This window comes from Bos mutus, chromosome 14 (assembly GCF_027580195.1).
Source record: "Bos mutus isolate GX-2022 chromosome 14, NWIPB_WYAK_1.1, whole genome shotgun sequence".
NCBI classification, from domain to species: domain Eukaryota; kingdom Metazoa; phylum Chordata; class Mammalia; order Artiodactyla; family Bovidae; genus Bos; species Bos mutus.
Genome location: NC_091630.1, coordinates 49,631,874 through 49,651,684, shown reverse-complemented (window position 1 = coordinate 49,651,684; position 19,811 = coordinate 49,631,874). Strand labels below are relative to the sequence as shown.

The window sequence follows — 19,811 nt, the reverse complement described above, 5'->3', positions numbered from 1 at the left end:
CTGGAATGCTACCAATTATTAGCTTCATGACCTTGGGAATAAACCTTTCTGTGTTTCTCTCACCTTTACTGTAAAGTTGGAATAATCATGGTACTATTTCTGAAGGTTTTATGAAAATCACATGAGATGTTGTGTCTAAAGTATTTAATAGCATGCCTGGTATGAAGTAACTACCAAGTAAACATTAGATATAACTGCCAATTAAACATTATATAGGGGGCTTTCCTGGTAGCTAAGCTGGTAAAGAATTAGCCTACAATGCAGGAGACCCTGGTTTGATTCCTGGGTCAGGAAGATTCCCTTGGAGAAGGGATAGGCTACTTACTCCAGTATTCTTGGGCTTCCCTGGTGGCTCAGCCAGTAAAGAATCTGCCTGCAATGTGGGAGACCTGGGTTTGATTCCTGGGTTGGGAATATCCCATGGAGGAGAGCATGGCAACCCACTCCAGTGTTCTTGCCTGGAGAATTCCATGGACAGAGGAGCCTGGTGGGCTATGGTCCATGGGATCGCAAAGAGTTGAACATGACTGACTGATTAAGCACAGCACACACAGCATAAACATTAGATATAATATTCCATTTCTATTATTGTATAACAAATTACCAGAAACTTAGTAGCTTTAAAAAGTACAAATTTATTATCTTACTATTTTTGTGTTTCGGGAGTTTGAATCCAGGTTAGTTGGGTCCTCTGCTCAGGGCCTGGGCAAGCTGAAATTAAGGTGCTGGTTGGGGCTGGGGTTACTCCTGGGCTTGGGTCTTCTAAGCTCATACACATTGTTGGTCAAATTCAGTGCTTGCTCTTGCAACACTGAGACCCCTTTTTTTCTCATTGGCTGTTGGCCAGGAGTGTTCTTAGCTCATTCCCAGGTCCTTGTCTTGTGGTCTCCTCCTCTCACAACAACAATGAACTGTTTCTTCCTTGAGGCCACGGGGAGCATCTCTCTGAAGCTTTGCCTTCTTTTAAAGGGTTCATCTGATTAGGTCAGGGCCACCAGGATTTACTTCTGATTTGCTCAGTCTGCTGTTGAGTAACCAAGCCAAGAGAGAGATACCCTTTCATCTTCAGTGGTTCCACCATGCAGACTCCAAGGGAAAAGACTGCCCAGGAGTATATCTTGGGAGCCGTCCTAGACTTCTGCCTGCCACAGATATTATTAGTGTTATTACTATTTATCCCTGACAGTCAATAACATACTTCAGCTGAGCCCTGCCAAACAGAAATGTAACATGAGCCACACATGGGATTTTATATGTTCAAAATAGACACATTACAAAAAAGCAAAAGAGAAACCTGTAAAATTAATTTTAATGCAATATTAACCTGCTGCTGCTGCTAAATCACTTCAGTCGTGTCTGACTCTGTGCAACCCCATAGACGGCAGCCCACCAGGCTCTGCCGTCCCTGGGATTCTCCAGGCAAGAACACTGGACTGGGTTGCCATTTCCTTCTCCAGTGCATGAAAGTGAACAGTGAAAGTGAAGTCACTCAGTCATGTCCGACTCTTAGCAATCCCATGGACTGCAGCCCACCGTCCATGGGATTTTCCAGGCAAGAGTACTGGAGTTGGGTGCCATCACCTTCTCTGCAATATTAACTTACTATTATTATTATCATTTATTGTATATTATTGTATATTGTTATATACAACATACAATTGTTATACAATATACAATTGTTATACAATATACAATTGTATAATACAAATATTATTGTATATTATTGTATATTATATATAATATACAATTGTTATACAATATACAATTGTTATACAATATACAATTGTATATTGTTGTATACAATATATAACAATTATATACAATATACAATTGTTATATTATTGTATATTATTGTATATTGTATAATATTGTATATTATTATCATATTATTATCATATCTAAATTATTATCATTTAATGTATATTCCATCTAAAAATTATTATTGCAGTGTTTTATATTGTTTTTCTTTCATACTGAGTCTTCAAAAGTCTGTTATGAATTTTATTCTACAGCACCCCTCAGCATGGATGAGCCACATTTCAAATGTTCGTTAGCCATCTAATGAGTAGCTCCCATGATGAACACCACAGCTCTAACTGACATTAAAACAAACACAGACAACCTCCTCTTGAGGTTGAGTTCCCTCAGACAGCGTCAGAATTCCTTCTTCTTTCATCCAAGTTTTCAAAAAGAATGGTTAATGCGCATCTTCTCCGCCTGCTCAGGTTCCTCTCACTCCTCAGTATAGTTATATTATCGGACCTGTCATTCCACTCAGACTTTTCTCACTATGGTCACCACCAATTGAATCCAAATTGTCAAACTCAGTGGACACTCTTTCTCATTTTCAAAAATTGCTTTGGTCGTTTTAACACCACTGATGACTCTGTCTGTTTTCAAACCCTTGATGTTTTAGTTTCTGGGACCTGGCCCTCATTTGATGGTCTTTGGATGCCCTACCCGTCATTTCTTATAGGTTTCATTCTCATATGCCTCTTTCTTTCCTGCTGCTATAGATGTTTTTCATCCTCTGCTTCTGTTCTTTCAAATGTTCTGTGTCTAGCCTTCTCCTCCCTCACAGATTTCATTATCACCCCTATACAGCTAACTCAAATGAGTGTATTTCCCATCCAGACTGTTTATGGTTTTATACAAGGTGGTGGTATCCCACTGCCATGTCAAACTCAGTTTATCTAAGTAGATCATACTTCCTTTACCATTACTTTTCTTTGTTTGCTTTATCTTAGCCAGTGACACCTACCTACTGGTTCAGCCAAACTGGACTCATCTTTCTCCCTAATCTTTTTTTTTTTTTTTTTAAGATTTTTTTGATGTGAACAATTTTTAAAGTCTTTGATGTTTTGTTTTTTTGGCCATGAGGCATGTAAGGATCTTAACTCTTTGACCAGGGATCTAACCCACACCCCATGCGTTAGAAGGCAGAGTGTTTTTAAAATGTTTATTATTTGTTTATTTTTGGCTGCACTGGGTCTTTGTTGCTATGCACGGGCTTTCTTGAGTTTCGGCGAGCGGGGCCTGCTCTTCTTTGCTGCGAGTGGACTTCTCAGTGTTGCAGAGCACAGCCTGTAGGCACGTGGGCTCAGTATTTGCTGCTCAGGGGCTTATTGCTCTGCTACATGTGGGATCTTCCTGGACCAGGGATTGAATTCATGTCCCCTGCATTTTTGGGCAGATTCTTAACCACTGGACCACCAGGGAAGTCCCTCTCCCTGATTGTTTAATAATTAATTCCCAAGTCTTGAGATTTCCCCGCTCTCTTGGGGGGCATCCCAGATGGCGCTAGTGGTAAAGAACCTGCCTGCCATGCAGGTTCATAAGTGCAGGAGACATAAGAGACGTGGGTTCAATCCCTGGGTCGGGAAGATGCCCTGGAGAAGGAAATAGCAACCCACTCCAGTATTCTTGCCTGAAAAATCCTGTGGACAGAGGAGCTTGGCAGGCTACAGTCTACAGGGTCGCACATAGTTGGATACAACTGAATCGACTTAGCACGCCCACTCTCTCTTGGGTGTGACTCTCTTCTCTGCTCCTACTAGTACCCTGTAATTCACATTCAACATCACTGATCAGACCATTGGTTTATCCATTTACATATGGCATTTTTATTTCATTTCATTCCTGTTCCATGACAGGAAAAAACCAAGTGTAGTCCTTACCTGAATTGAGCCTGTGGCTGAAGGGCTTGCCATAACTTTGTGTTAGGGGAGTCTCATGGCCAACATCTCTTTTATACTTAACACCATGTAAGTCTTCAGTCATTGCACAGAGTGTGCCTGGTGCTGGAGAAGACTCTTGAGAGTCCCTTGGAAAGCAAGGAGATCAAACCAGTCAATCCTAAAGGAAATCAACCCTAAATACTCTTTGGAAGGACTGATGCTGAAGCAGAAGCTGCAACGTTAATACTTTGGCCACCTGATGCAAACAGCTGACTTATTGGAAAAGACCCTGATGCTGGGAAGGATTGAAGGCAGGAGGTAAAGGGGTCGACAGGATGAGATGGTTGGATGGCATCACAGATTCAATGGACATGAACTTGAGCAAACTCAGTGAGAGGGCAAGGGATAGGGAAGCCTGGCGTGGTGCAGTCCATGGGGTTGCAAAGAGTTGGACACAACTTGCTACTGAACAACAACAGAGTGTGATGGGAATACAGACTATTCTACCCTGTTATTCTCCCATCTTTAGCACATGATCCAAGGATCCTTCAAGCAGACAGAGACAATAGAGGGTTACAGGGGTGGTTTCTAATGTTTCCAAGTGGAAGTGCATGAATGACATCACCTACATTCTACAACTGACTGCAAAGGAGGCTGGGGACTGTAGTCCAGTTTGTGAGCCCAGGAGAATTGGAAATAGTCTGAGGCATGAATAACCAGTCCTGTCCACACTCTTGTTTCTCAGTTCCTCCAAACAGCCCTTACTGCAGTCAGTGGGCTGTATCTACGTGAAAACCTGATACCACTTGTTGCAGACATTCAGTGGCTCCTTAAAACCTCATAGGAACTTCCCTGGTGCTCCAGTGGTTAAGACTTCACCTTCTAATGCAGAGGATGAGAATTCAATCCCTGATCGGGGAGCTAAGATCTTACATGTCTCTTGGCCATAAAACCAAAACATGAAACAGAAGCAATGTTGTAACAAATTCAATAAAACCTTTAAATATGGTCCACATCAAAAAAAATTCTGTATGAAAAACAAAACTCATAGAAGGTTCTCCATGCTCTGACCCTTAGTCACCTGTCCGGTATCATCTCTCATGACTCATCATCAGGCCGCACTTATGCACCAGTAACAGGGGAATTTTTCGCACTCAAGATGTTCTTCCCTTTCTCGTATTTGCTTATGCTGTGCCTGTGCCCTGACAGCTCACTCCTACTTGCCCCAGGCTAATTTCTGCTCCTCTCTTCAGTCTCAGCTCAAATGCCCTTGATGATTTATTGCTGCTGTCTTTCTCGAGACTGGGTTTTGTCCCCCTCTTTCTGTGCTTCCATTGTTTTCCCTGTGCACACTTACGTGCTGTGATCTACTTTCAGAGATCGCTGGACTCTGCACTGTGTGGAGGCAGGGGAACCAGGACTTGGACTCCCCAGCATGTAGTACAGTGATTAGCACATAACTCAGTCGTAAGAATTTATGCTTTCAAATTGTGGTGCTGGAAAAGATGTTTGAGCATCCCTTGAATTGCAAGGAGATCAAATCAGTCAATCCTAAAATAAATCAACCCTGAATATTCACTGGAAGGACTGATGCTGAAGCTGAAACTCCAATACTTTGGCCACCTGATGGGAAGAGCTGACTCATTGGAAAAGACCCTGATGCTGATGGCAGGAGGAGAAGGCGGGGTGACAGAGGAAGAGATGGTTGGATGGCATCACTGACTCAGTGGACATGAGTTTGAGCAAACTCTGGGAGATAGTGAAGGGCAGGGAAGCTGGGCATGCTGCAGTTCATGGGGTCGCAAAGAGTCAGACATGACTTACCGACTGAAGGAGACAGAAATCTATTAAAGGATTACGCCAGCAGTGAGTGAGCCCAAAGCTTTTCTGAGTCTAATCTGTCTGAAGGGAGGCAGCGATAGGATGGGCATCTTTAGTCCATTTAGACACTCATCTGCAGTTTGCAGTTGAGGTGAAACACTGGCTGGAGCTTTTCCAGGGAAAAAAGTCCAGCTGTTGGGCGAACAGAGGGCTGATATTTTATGCTCTGTGACTGATAATAGCCGTCCGGAATCAATTGAGAAAAAAAAAGAACAACAACAAAAGAACTTTTTTAGTGCATCAATCATAAACATCCTGCAAAAGTCTTTTCTGACAAACAGCCTGAGGAGTTAGAGGGTAACAGCCTCTGAGTAAAAACGGAAGCAGATAACGTGGCAGTTGTTTTGTTCATTTATTTATCTAGTCTTCAGACATTTCTGTGGGAGTGTGAGGTGAACAGCCTTTGCATGGTACAGATATGGGAATCATTAGTGTATAGAGAAAAAGAGCCCACCCATCCAGCCGGCACATACATCATCAACCTTTAAGATACAGGTAGAAAAGTGATCTACTTGAGAACACTGAAAAGGCGTTTTCAGAGAGATGAGATGAAAATCGAGATAGAATGTTTTAGAAAAATCAAGGATGGAAAGTACTTCAGAAAATCTAACTGTCTGAAGTGGCAGATAAGTTGGTAAAAAAAAAAGGGATAGGAAACATATTCATTGTGTGTAGCCATGTCCAAGCTATGTTTCATTGTTTACTGCCATGGGAATTTTAATAGGAAAAGTTGGAAATTAAGTATCTTTTATTAGAGAAAGAAAAATGGATAAAGAAATCATGACACATTCATACAATGGTATACTTTATTTTTTTAAACTCTTTAAAAGAATTTATTTTAATGGTCTACTTTATACTCCTTAAAAATGATACTGTAGAAAATATTTACTAATATAAAAATGTTTTATACACAAAACAGATAACAAAATAGTGTGTGTTCTCCCAATTTTGTTTTATATGTGCATAGAGCAGCATAAAGCCTTAGTATGTATACTTATATATGCTGATAAAATTATTTGAAAGAATTCACAAGAAGCTTTTATCATTCTTTTATCATTCTTTGTCTTTAACATGTCTTCATAGCAACCTTTTTCTTCATCTTCGTTTTCCACTGGTAAAATTTCTTGGCCCTGCAAAAGCTCCTGATAACTGCTAAAATGGAGAGTGGTCAGAGGACGCAGGAACTAGCTCTTGAGTGAGGCTTAGGTTCTGTGTGACATGCATTTTGATAATACAAGGCCGATGAGGCCTTTTGACTTACTTGCCAGTTCTTGGCTATACTCTAGGTAGGTGAAGTATTACTGCTGTCTATATGAATAATGGATTCATAAGTCTGAGGTGTGAAAAAACATTTTTAAGATCAACTGGTAACTTTCTAAAAAAATGAGTGAATAAACTCTTTTTGCAGGGCCAAGGCAAGGGGAAGAGTACCCTTGGCATTTCAGGAAAGGACTTACTACCCACCCCCCCAAAGAAGAAGATCCTTGTGAAGGAGACAAAGGAGAGTAGAAAATGCAGGGCTGCATTTCAAGAGACTGGAGTTAACAGAGTCTGTCATCACAGAGAAATAAGGGCTAAAACTTTTATGTAACTAACTTAGAACAATTTTGGAAGAATAATAGAGACAAAAATTGGACTAAGGAGTGTGTGTATAGAAGGGGAGCTTGTGAGGAGGAATCTTGATCCATTGGCCCCAAGAAGCTGTTGATCTCAGGGAACATGGAACACAATTCTTTAAGTTCCCCTGTCTGTGTCCTCATCTGGAAAATAAGGGAATTAAAATACATGAACTTCAAACATATTTCTGCCTTAGTTTTTTACTACTCTAGGAATCTGAATCAGTTCTTAACAAAGAACACTGTTGTAACAAGCTAAGCTGCACTTGATTGTCATTAGCACATAAAGACCATTTCTCTACAGTCCTCTTTGCAGGTTTGTTCTGCATTTAACAAGCAGTATGGTGCTTGTTTCTTGTTGCATCATTTCCATTGTTTCAGCAGCTGTTATAGTTGTCTTAAATTCCTAATTTGTTTTCATCAGTAGAAAGAAAGTGCACATTATTTTGAAGTACCATTAACAAGAAAAAAATAGAATGGAAAATGTATTCGTTCTACAAATAGAACTTTTGTTTTTAAGAATGGGTTATTAAGGATTACTTCTAAAACCGTTTTGTCTCTCTTGATTCCCAGGTATTGCAATTTCAGATGAGCTCGATAAGGTACGTTGAACTATCCATCTAGTGAGACTAAAATATAGAACTTACATTTTAATCCAATGTCTAAATGAAAGAGTTTCTGAAACATAAAGTGTTTAAATTTAATTTATTTGGATGCTAACATTTGCAAACTTTCAAAGTTATATGCTTTTATGAAAGTTATTGCATGAAATATATGATATCACCTAGTCTTCTGAGTTGAGAGTTTTAGAATTTAGTTAGAGAAAACTGAATCACTGTAGTCACTGAATTACTATACTAATAATGAAAACTAATATTATTTAACCTGTTGGGATTCTGCCTGTGTCTATATGATGATGACAAGACACATACTTTTGTAGAACTACCTTTCGGAAACCTTACTAAGATTTTTTTTTTTTTTAGAATTCCAAGATGCCAAGGGAATATACCCCTTGCACTGGGGTGATAGTTGTGAAGGTGATGAAAAGTGATGTGACTAGGAATATATTTTAACAGTAGTGTCAATGGAACTTGTTAGTAGTTCAGTTGTAGAAGAAATCAGTCAATGGTGAGTCCTAGGTTTGGGAGATGAGCAAGTAGGTAAATTTTGGTGCCATTTAGCAAAATTGGAACACCTGGGGAAACAGCAAATTTTGCAGATTGACATAGCATCAAGATTTCTCTTTTGGATTGTTTAGTTTGTCTATGGAACATATTTATATGAGTTGTTGCTCATGAGGGAGGTTTAATTTTAAGTTATGCATTTAGGCATCATTGAAATAGAAGTTCTCATTTTTTTTTTTATCTCAGAACCCTTTTCAGTTCAGTTCATTTCAGTTCAGTCGCTCAGTTGTGTCCGACTCTTTGCGACCCCATCAATCATAGCACGCCAGGCCTCTCTGTCCATCACCGACTACCGGAGTTTACCGAAACTCATGTCCATCGAGTTGGTGATGCCATCCAGCCATCTCATCCTCTGTCGTCCCCTTCTCCTCCTGCCCCCAATCCCTCCCAGCATCAGGATCTTTTTCAAAGAGTCAACTCTTCGCATGAGGTGGCCAAAGTATTGGAGTTTCAGCCTTAGCATCAGTCCTTCCAGTGAACACCCAGGACTGGTCTCCTTTAGGATGGACTGGTTGGATCTCCTTGCAGTCCAAGGGACTCTCAAGAGTCTTTTCCAGTACCACAGTTCAAAGCATCAATTCTTGGGTGCTCAGCTTTCTTCACAGTCCAACTCTCACATCCATACATGACCACTGGAAAAACTATAGCCTTGACTAGACGGACCTTTGTTGTCAAAGTAATATCTCTGCTTTTTAATATGCTGTCTAGGTTGGTCATAACTTTCCTTCCAAGGAGTAAGTGTCTTTGAATTTCATGGCTGCAATCACCATCTGCAGTGATTTTGGAGCCCCCAAAAATAAAGTCTGCCAATGTTTCCACTGTTTCCACTGTTTCCCCATCTATTTGCCATGAAGTGATAGGACCAGATGCCATGATCTTAGTTTTCTGAATGTTGAGCTTTAAGCCAACTTTTTCACTCTCGTCTTTCACTTTTATCAGGAGGCCTTTTAGTTCCTCTTCACTTTCTTCTATAAGGATGGTGTAATCTGCATATCTGAGGTTATTGATATTTCTCCTGGCAATCTTGATTCTAGCTTGTGCTTCTTCCAGCCCAGCGTTTCTCATGATGTACTCTGCATATAAGTTAAATAAGCAGGGTGACAATATACAGCCTTGACATACTCCTTTTCCTGTTTGGAACCAATCTGTTTTTCCATGTCCAGTTCTAACTGTTGCTTCCAGACCTGCATATAGGTTTCTCAAGAGGCAGGTCAGGTGGTCTGGTATTCCCATCTCTTTCAGAATTTTCCACAGTTTATTGTGATCCACACAGTCAAAGGCTTTGGCATAGTCAATAAAGCAGAAATAGATGTTTTTCTGGAACTTTCTTGCTTTTTTGATGATCCAGTAGATGTTTGCAATTTGATCTCTGGTTCCTCTGCCTTTTCTAAAACCAGCTTGAACGTCAGGAAGTTCACGGTTCACATATTGCTGAAGCCTGGCTTGGAGAATTTTAAGCATTACTTTAATAGTGTGTGAGATAAGGGCAATTGTGTGGTAGTTTGAGCGTTCTTTGGCATTGCCTTTCTTTGGGATTGGAATGAAAACTGACCTTTTCCAGTCCTGTGGCCACTGCTGAGTTTTCCAAATTTGTTGACATATCGAGTGCAGCACTTTCACAGCATCATCTTTCAGGATCTGAAATAGCTGAACTGGAATTCCATCACCTCCACTAGCTTTGTTCATAGTGATGCTTTCTAAGGCCCACTTGACTTCACATTCCAGAATGTCTGGCTCTAGGTGAGTGATCACACCATTATGATTATCTGGGTCATGAAGCTCTTTTTTGTACAGTTATTCTGTGTATTCTTGCCACCTCTTCTTAATATCTTCTGCTTCTGTTAGGTCCATACCATTTCTGTCCTTTATCGAGCCCATTTTTGCATGAAATGTTCCCTTGGTATCTCTAATTTTCTTGAAGAGATCTCTAGTCTTTCCCATTGTGTTGGTTTCCTCTATTTCTTTGCATTGATCGCTGAGGAAGGCTTTCTTATCTCTCCTTGCTATTCTTTGGAACTCTGCATTCAGATGCTTATATCTTTCCTTTTCTCCTTTGCTTTTCACTTCTCTTCTTTTCACAGATATTTGTAAGGCCTCCTCAGACAACCAATTTGCTTTTTTGCGTTTCTTTTCCATGGCGATGGTCTTGATCCCTGCCTCCTGTACAATGTCACAAACCTCCGTCCATAGTTCATCAGGCACTCTATCTATCAGATCTAGTCCCTTAAATCTATTTCTCACTTCCACTGTATAATCATAAGGGATTTGATTTATGGCATACCTGAATGGTCTAGTGGTTTTCCCTACTTTCTTCAATTTAAGTCTGAATTTGGCAATAAGGAGTTTGTGATCTGAGTCATAGTCAGCTCCCGGTCTTGTTTTTGCTGACTGTATAGAGCTTCTCCATCTTTGGCTGCAAAGAATATAATCAGTCTGATTTCGGTGTTGATCATCTGTGATGTCCATGTGTAGAGTCTTCTCTTGTGTTGTTGGAAGAGGGTGTTTGCTATGACCAGTGCGTTCTCTTGGCAAAACTGTATTAGCCTTTGCCCTGCTTCCTTCCGTATTCCAAGGCCAAATTTGCCTGTTACTCCAGGTGTTTCTTGACTTCCTACTTTTGCATTCTAGTCCCCTATAATGAAAAGGACATTTTTGGTGGGTGTTAGTTCAATAATAGACTATATGTTAATAATTATAATTTACAAAAGCAATAAAGCTAGTATCCTTCTATTCCAAGTAAGATTATACCTTTTGAGTTTGGTACCAAAAACATATTTCTGATTCTCTAAATAAATGAATTTGTGAATGTACTTTTAAATATGGATTTACTTTGATAAATCATAATTTTTTTTAATTAATGAATTTATTTTAATTGGAGCCTAATTACTTTACAATGTTATAGTGGTTTTTGCCATACATTGACATGAATCAGCCATGGGTGTACATGTGTCCCCCATCCTGAAGCCCCCTCCCACCTCCCTCCCCATCCCATCACTCAGGGTTGGCCCAGTGCCCTGTCCCTGAGCGCCCTGTCTTATGCATCGAACCCGGACTGGCGACCTATTTCACATATGATAAACCATCATAATATTTTAAAATCATTAAAATTTCAATCTATACTAATTCTGTGCAAAACTTGGTCTTGACTGTATGCCATTGTTGTCGTTCAAGTTGCCAAGTCATGTCCGACTCCTTGCGACTCCATGTACTGCAGCACACCAGGCTTCCCTGCCTTTCGCTATCTCCCAGAGTTTGCTCATACTCATGTCCATTGAGTTGATGATGTCATCTAACTATACTATTATCTCTTGACACCTTCTCCTCCTGCCCTCAATCTTTTGTAGCATCAGGGACTTTTTCAGTGAGTTGGCTCTTTGCATCAGGTGGCCAAAGTATTGAAGCTTCAGCTTCACAGTTATTCCTTCCAATGAATATTCAGGGCTGATTTCCTTGAGGATTGACTGGTTTGATCACCATAGAAGGTAGAATAAGTAATAGATGAGGTCTCCTGGCTTTGTCCTGCTTTTCTAGGCTTCCTCTGTCCATCACTGTTATTTGCCCCAGCGGGTCTCCATCTTATACAGTGACTTAGCTTATAATTTGCAGAAATTTAATAACCTCTATCTTGTATTTATTTTTGTCTTTATTCTAAGTACACAGACATAATTATCACTATTTCTGTGTTCATTTGCTCCCTCCAGTATGTTCTACAAAGCTGTAGCTGCCTGAACCCTAAATTAGCTTGAATACTTGCTTGGACTTTGTCCTTCCCTTTTTTCCCTGGACTCTCTGACTTGCAGCCTGGTTGCTTTCTACATTAACCTATCTTTGGTGAGCTAAAGAATGTACTCATTATTCTTTGAACTGAAAATGGATTTCTGCCTCACTGGATAAAATTGTGGAAGCCTTGACACTTATTTAATATCCTCCTCAGGACGCATCCTCCCCTCCTCTCACCTCTCTTCCAAGCACTAGCTCGGGAGAGTTTCCATTTAAATAAGTTGCATAACACTGCACATTTTTACTACTTACCTAATGTTCCTGTTATTGAAGACTTCATGGAAATTTTATTATTTTTCATTTTTATTCTGGAAGATGCCAACAATTATCATAAATACACTTTTAGAAAAAATTATGTCAATGCAAAAATATTGCTTTTACTTTCACACCTGATATTTAGGAGTACGAGGTCACACAGAAGGCGCACAGGCTTACAGGACCAAAGCCAGGATCCTTTGTTTGCCTAGAAAAAAAAACCCTGAATGAGAGAGAGAGACAGAGAGAGAGAGAGAGAGAGAGAGAGAGAGAGAGAGCGCGCCTGCCTCATGGCGCCCTCTGCTGGCCATGAAGCTCACAGTCCTGCATTTTTCTCAATAAGAAAAAGTGCACCTCAGGCGATATAAAACAGCAGTCAAAAAAAGGCTTACCATGTGTTGAGCTAGCACCTATTTCTTTAATATAGTAGTAGAAATCAATACATATTCTTCCTTGCAGTCTACCATTAAAATTTTGGGGGGTTCACGTAAGGTATATTTTTCTTAACTTTTATAAAATACTGATCTTTTACTATCATATTCTAACTCAATTATAATTTCATGAAATTATTTTTTCTATGACTTTTAAATTTAGTTTATGAATTCTGATGAAGGTAATAAGAGTTATTAATTTTACTTAAAATGGAAAGTAAAACAGAAGCTAATATTATTTGTAAGACCTTTAAAAAAATAAAGGTCTTATTTGTAAGTCTTTCCCTTCTCTTTTTTAAGTCACTGTATTGGTTTTCTATTGCTGTTGTAACAAATTGAAATAACACAAATTTATTATCCTACAATTCTGTAGTTTAAAGGGTAAACATGAGTCTTCTGGGCTAAAATCAGGTGTAACAGGGCTTTATTCTTTCCTGAAGTTCTAGGGAAAATCTGTTACCTTGCCTTTTCCAGCTTCTAAAGGCTGCTACAGTCCTGGTGCATGATCCCTTTTCTACATCTTTAAAACCAGCAATGTCTCATCTCTCTCTAACTGCATCCAGGAAAAGCTGTTTACTTTTCTGGAATCCTGTGATTAGTCTGGGGCCATCCAGCTAATCTTAATAATTTCAGCTTTATCTCAGTTTTAACCTTAATCATGCAAAGCCCCTTTTGCCATGTAATGCACGATGCTCACAGTTTTGAGGAATAGCATGTGGGCGTCTTTGGGAAGCCATTATTTTGCTTACCTGGCCACCACTCCAAGTTCAGATTTCATGTTGTTGTTGTTCAGTCACTCAATCGTGTCTGACTCTTTGTGCCTCCATGGACTGCAGCACGCCAGGCTTCCCTGTCCTTCACTGTCTCCTGGAGTTTGCTCAAATCCATGTCCATCAAGTCAGTGATGCCATCCAACCATCTCATCCTCTGTCGCCCCCTTCTCCTCCTGCCTTCAGTCTTTCCCAGCATCAGGGTCTTTTCCAGTGAGTCAGCTCTTCGCATCAGGTGGCCAAAGTGTTGGAGCTTCAGCTTCAGCATCAGTCCTTCCAGTGAATATTCAGGATTGATTTCCTTTAGGGTTGACTGATTTGATCTCCTTGCTGTCCAAGGGATTCTCAAGAGTCTTCTCTAGCACCACAGTTTGAAATCAATTCTTCGGTGCTCAGCCTTCTTTATCTATATGAAAGATACCTTTCATATCTTTATCTTATTCTTTAGGCTCCTACCATTCTAATTCACCTTTCAAAATGCCATAGAGTACACTTGGCTGATGCCTTCTCAGTTACCCTTTAGTAGGGCAGTATGACCATTCTTCAACTCCTGTGAAAGTTGAATGTTTGTGGACTCACCCTCCTCCAGAGAATTGTTTCAACTCATAGGGGGCCATCCTGCCCAGAGATGCTTGGATTGGCGTCACCAATGACTAACCAAAATGAGGCTCTGAGTTTTCATTTACATGACAGAGCTTCCTGTGGGATCAGCCTGAGAGTAGACTTTAGCTGGATGAGCTGAATGCTTATCTTTGCTTAGCTTCTTCCCAACTTCTGCTTCTTTCACTGTGTTACAAGCTTCACTTAAGAGACCCCCATCAGTAAGTCACTTGCTTATTATCTGCTTTTAGGGAACCCTTCCTAGGGAATCCTGCTAAAAAAAATTTCAGTGACTCCCTGCTATTTAACAGGTTAAGTCCAACTTCCTAAGACTAGAATGAACAGACTATTTTGTCATTCAAATCTGTATCTTCTGCTTTATTTTCCTTTTTTTTCCTCTACTCAGAATCTGAGCTGTGCTGAAAAAGTAATACTGTGTGGCAGCTAGGCTCTAGTATTTTGAAATCATATATTTTATATATTTCTACATTTTTGCTGATTGTCATCCCTCCCCTTTTTCCAGCTGTTTTCTATCCTTCAAGCTCAGGTTTTCAGTGTCTAAAAAACTGTATATGCACAGTTGTTGTTTGAGCAAATGATCCTACTTCTAGAAGTCTATTCCAAGGACACACTGGCAAAGCTATAGAAAGACCAGTGTGCGTGGCTATTCATTGTTGTGCTATTGTAATAGAAAAAGAGTTAAAATACCTAAATGTTCATTAAAAGAAGAGTAAGGGATAAATTATAGTACGTCTACTATAGAGTACTGTACAGCTATAAAAATGAAAGAATATCTCTGTAGATACATAGAACAATCCCCAGGATATACTGTTGAATAAAAAAAGGCAAGGATAAATGTGTTTATAGTGTGCTACCATTTATCTAAGTAAGTGTAATGGAACTGTGGATATGTATTTACTTACATTAAAGCCAAAATAACAATGGCAGAACCTGCCATATTGTAAAACACACACACACACACACACACACACACACAATTACTTTTTAAACGTTACCAATGGGAGAGGGGAAGGAAGAGAAAATGAAAGTGACGCAGATAGAGAGTAGAGGTTAGGGATAGAATCTTGACTTCTTCGAACTTTGTGTGTATGAGACTTTGGAACCATTTAAATATTTTATATATAATTTTTGGGAAACACGGTTAACTCTTAAAACAGTGATTTCTAACAGTTGAGCCCAAACAGTATGGCAAAACACACTCAGGTGAATTACTCTAAGTCTTTGTAAACTAGTGATTTGATTTTTCTCTGGTGGGATACACCCAAAGGACAGAGGGAACAACATCAGCTCTTAACCTGTTTTTAACGACTGTGTTGTTAGTGGCAGTTTTGGTATTATTATAAAGAGGCTGTTATGTGTGCTTTGTGTGATATAGCAAAGAATTAATTATGTTGATATTCTTAAGAACCAGAATATTTGGCATAGGGGAAAAAATACACATATAAGATCAATAAGTTTAAGTGAAAATCCTATATCCTGCGTTGAATGAAAACTATCATTGTGAACTCATAATATATTTTTTTTAATTTTAAACACAAAAGTACAATCTCTACAGGTAGTGAACATGGCTAGAGTCTAGGGATTCTTTCTTTTTTCTAAACTTTTCTGTAAGGCTGAATTATTTAAGTTTAAAACATAGACATTTCTTAGATCTGTCCACTGTTACCAACACCAAAACAGCGAGTACCCCAAGTATGCAGATTCTAGTCTTAAAATATATTTTCAACTAAAAAGAATCAGAGTCTCTTGGACTCTGATTCCAAGAGACTTGAGTCTAGGTCAAGAGCAGATGGTATTTACAAAATGAGCCTAAAATGCCTTATGCCAGAAGGCAAGAACTATGAAAGATCACTAGGGTTGTGTCAGAAGAGCTCAGGAGCCAGCTTCAGAAGTCTTCTACTGGAAAGAGTTGAGAAAATTTGAACATGAATAAGAATAATAATTGCAGTGTAATGAATTATACCTAATACTTTAAGATGCATACGTTTATCCAAAAAATTATTAATGTTTAATAAAGTAAACCAGCAGGCTTTAATAGGTTAAACCTGCAGGAGACGTGGTTTGATCCCTGGGTTCGGAAGATCCCCTGGAGCGGGGCATGGCAACCCATTCCAGTGTTCTTGCCTGGAGAATCCCATGGACAGAGGAGCCTGGAGGGCTACAGTTCAAACGGTCGCAAAGAGTTGGATATAACTGAGCACTCAGGCATATGCACAGGGAATGAAAGTTACTGTTTTTAAAACTGGTAGAAGTCAAGGAAAATAATTAGATTTTTCATCCTCCTTTTTATATAAATCGTACTTCAGAGTAACCTAATATTTGATGACAGGAAGTTTCTGTCTACAGAAGTATTCCAGCCAATAAGTGATTATGGATTTGTAAAATTAGACAGTCACCAGTTGGCAATGCCTATTGAATTAATGGATCTAAGCAGTAATTATCGATGCTGCCCAAATCATTAAAGAAGACAGTCTTATGTACCTCCAGATAAAACTAACCATTCTCTCTGAAGAAGTATTGGCAAAAACAAAAACCACAGCAAAACAACTTTATCCCAAACTAACTACTAATTTACAGAAATTACAAAGGGCACAGGAACATTTTAAACCACATCACAGGGAGGCAAAGGGGAAAATCTAGACTGTGGAAAACTCAAAGGACAAACAACTCAGGTTTTTGAACATTAACAGCAATGACAAAATTACAAGAGAGAAAATGAGACAGAGGAAGAGAATAGAGAGATTAAAAGAGACATAAAAGATGGTTGATCAGTCAGTCTTGCTTAGAGTTGGATTTATGCAAACAAACAGATAATCAGGAAAATTTGATAGCTAAATAGATATTTGATATTAAAACATTCTCACTTTGTATTTAGGTATGATGATGGTATTTGTTTACAAAAAAGCACTCTTTTTAGAGATTACATACTGAACTATTTACAAATGATGTGATGTCTGGTGAATGGAATTTTCTTCAAAGTGATTTGAGCAAAAAAAGGGGTGATGTGGAAGGCATGTGGGTAGAGATGAGGATAAAGTGAGTTTCCTTGTGAGTTGATAATTGAGGAAAATGTGTGTGAATACAAAGGAGTTTGTTTTACTCTTCCTTCTCCTTTTGTATTAGTGTGAAAAATTCCATAATAGAGAGTAAAACTTTTAGATCATGGGTAGGAGGGTGCAGAAGATAGTGAAGGAAAGGAGGAGAGAATATTCAGCGCCTGTTAGCATTAGCAGGCATGCTTGGTGTTTTTGATATGTTATTAAATCTAGTTCTTGTATCAGTCTAACGAAGTGGTTATGCTTTTCTTGGCTTACCGATAAGGAGACTGAAGCTAGTATGATTAAGTGATTTGCTGAAAGTCTCAGAATTAGTACTGGTTCTTCATCTGTTTGATTCCAAACCCATGCTTGTCCCTTGCACTATGTACCATGTACTCCACTTTAAGAGAAAAATCTGAAAGTGAGTTTAATTCATTATTTGAACAACTTTATTGAGAGAAAATTCACATAAAATCTTCCCCTTTAATATGTATAGTTTAGTGGGTTTTGGTATATTCAAAGAGTTGTGTAACCATTTTGTTGTTGGCGTTTAGTTGGTAAGTCATGTCCAACTCTTTTGCAACCCCAGGGACTGTAGCTCGCCAGGCTCCTCTGTCCATGCGATTTTCCAGGAAAGAATACTGGAGTGGGTTGCCGTTTCATACTCCAGGGGATCTTGCTGACCCAGGGATCCAACCTGTGCCTCTTGTATCTCCTGCATTGGCAGACAGACCACTACTACAACTTAAATTTAGAACATTTTCATCATCCCAAGAAATCCCATCTCTACTCCCCATTCCTCCTAATCCCTTAGCCTAAAACAACCACTAATTTGCCTTCTGTCTCTTTAAATTTGCCATACTAGAAATTTCATACAAATGCAGTCATAAAATATGTGATCTTTTTTCACTATCTTCTATCATTTAGCATAATGTTTTCAAGCTTCATTAATGGTGTGGCATATATCAGTACTTCTTTTTATTGCTGAAAAATATTTTGTGGTATAAATATACTATGAGTGCTCAGTCACTAGTCCTGTCCAAGTCTTTGAGACCCTTTGGATTGTAGCCTGCCAGGCTCCTCTGTCCATGGGATTTTTCAGGCAGGAACACTGGAGTGGGTTGCCATGTCCTCCCCAAGGGGATCTTCCTGACCCAGGAACTGAACCTGAATCTCTTGGGTCTCCTCTGTTGCAGATGGATTCTTTACCTCTGAGCCATGGGAGAAGCCCAATAGATACACCATGTTTTGTTTATTCATTCATCAATTTGTGGACCTTTGAGTTGTTCTGCTTGTCAGCCATTAAGAAGGATGTTTGTAGGAACATTCATGCACAAGTTTTGTGTGGATATGTTTTTAAAATTTCTCTTGTATATGTAGGGAATGAAAATGCTAAAACACTCTGTGTTTAACTTGTTGAGGAATTATCAAACTGTTTCGCATAGTGGCAGCACCACGTTACATTCCAGCCAGCAAGTATTAAGGTTCAAATTTCTCCATATTCTTGCTGACACTTGTTGTTTATCTTAAATTATAGCCATCCTTCTGATGTAAAGTATCAATATTATTTTACTGTGGTTTTGATTTACATTGTCCTAAAGACGCTTACTCCTTGGAAGGAAAGTTATGACCAATCTAGATAGCATATTCAAAAGCAGAGACATTACTTTGCCAACAAAGGTTCGTCTAGTCGAGGCTATGGTTTTTCCTGTGGTCATGTATGGATGTGAGAGTTGGACTGTGAAGAAGGCTGAGCACTGAAGAATTGATGCTTTTGAACTGTGGTGTTGGAGAAGACTCTTGAGAGTCCCTTGGACTGCAAGGAGATCAGCCCTGGGATTTCTTTGGAAGGAATGATGCTAAAGCTGAAACTCCAGTACTCTGGCCACCTCATGCAAAGAGTTGACTCATTGGAAAAGACTCTGATGCTGGGAGGGATTGGGGGCAAGAGGAGAAGGGGACGACAGAGGATGAGATGGCTAGATGGCATCACTGACTCGATGGACGTGAGTCTCAGTGAACTCCGGGAGTTGGTGATGGACAGGGTGGCCTGGTGTGCTGCGATTCATGGGGTCGCAAAGAGTTGGACACGACTGAGTGACTGATCTGATCAGATCTGATCTGAATGACTAACAATGTTGGTAATGCATTATTGAAACATTGAATCATTCATTATCTTAATTTTCTCATTCTTTTATTCACTCTACAAATGTATATCAAATACTTTCTATTAATATATGCCAGACCTTGGAGAAGAAATGACAATTCACCTTTTGTAGGTGAAGGCAAGAATGTTAGTAGCTGATGGGTTTGGTGATAAGAAAATGAACAAATCCTCTGCTGATTGCTCTCATTTTCTCACTGAGATAAGCAACATGATCAGTTGAGAATCAGGAGAGAGACAGGAGATGTTGTAATTAAGGAATAAAAATATATCTGAACTGAAAGGGAAAAACACAACTAATTGAACTTCAATTAATCTTGCAGTATGACACATGCATTTTTAAAATGTGTTGTTAAAGGATAATTGCTTTACAGAATTTTGTTGGTTTCTGCCA

General features: G+C 39.3%; 1 protein-coding gene across 2 annotated transcripts in view; it reads left to right on the top strand.

The window, feature by feature from the left end:
* Nucleotides 1-19,811, top strand: part of C14H8orf34 (chromosome 14 C8orf34 homolog) — a 370,688-nt gene that overhangs the window by 93,087 nt on the left and 257,790 nt on the right. For both annotated transcript variants that reach the window (XM_070382834.1, XM_070382833.1), the window contains exon 5: nucleotides 7,748-7,776. In XM_070382834.1, coding sequence (XP_070238935.1) covers nucleotides 7,748-7,776 — 29 coding nt within the window. The remainder of the gene's footprint in view (nucleotides 1-7,747; nucleotides 7,777-19,811) is intronic.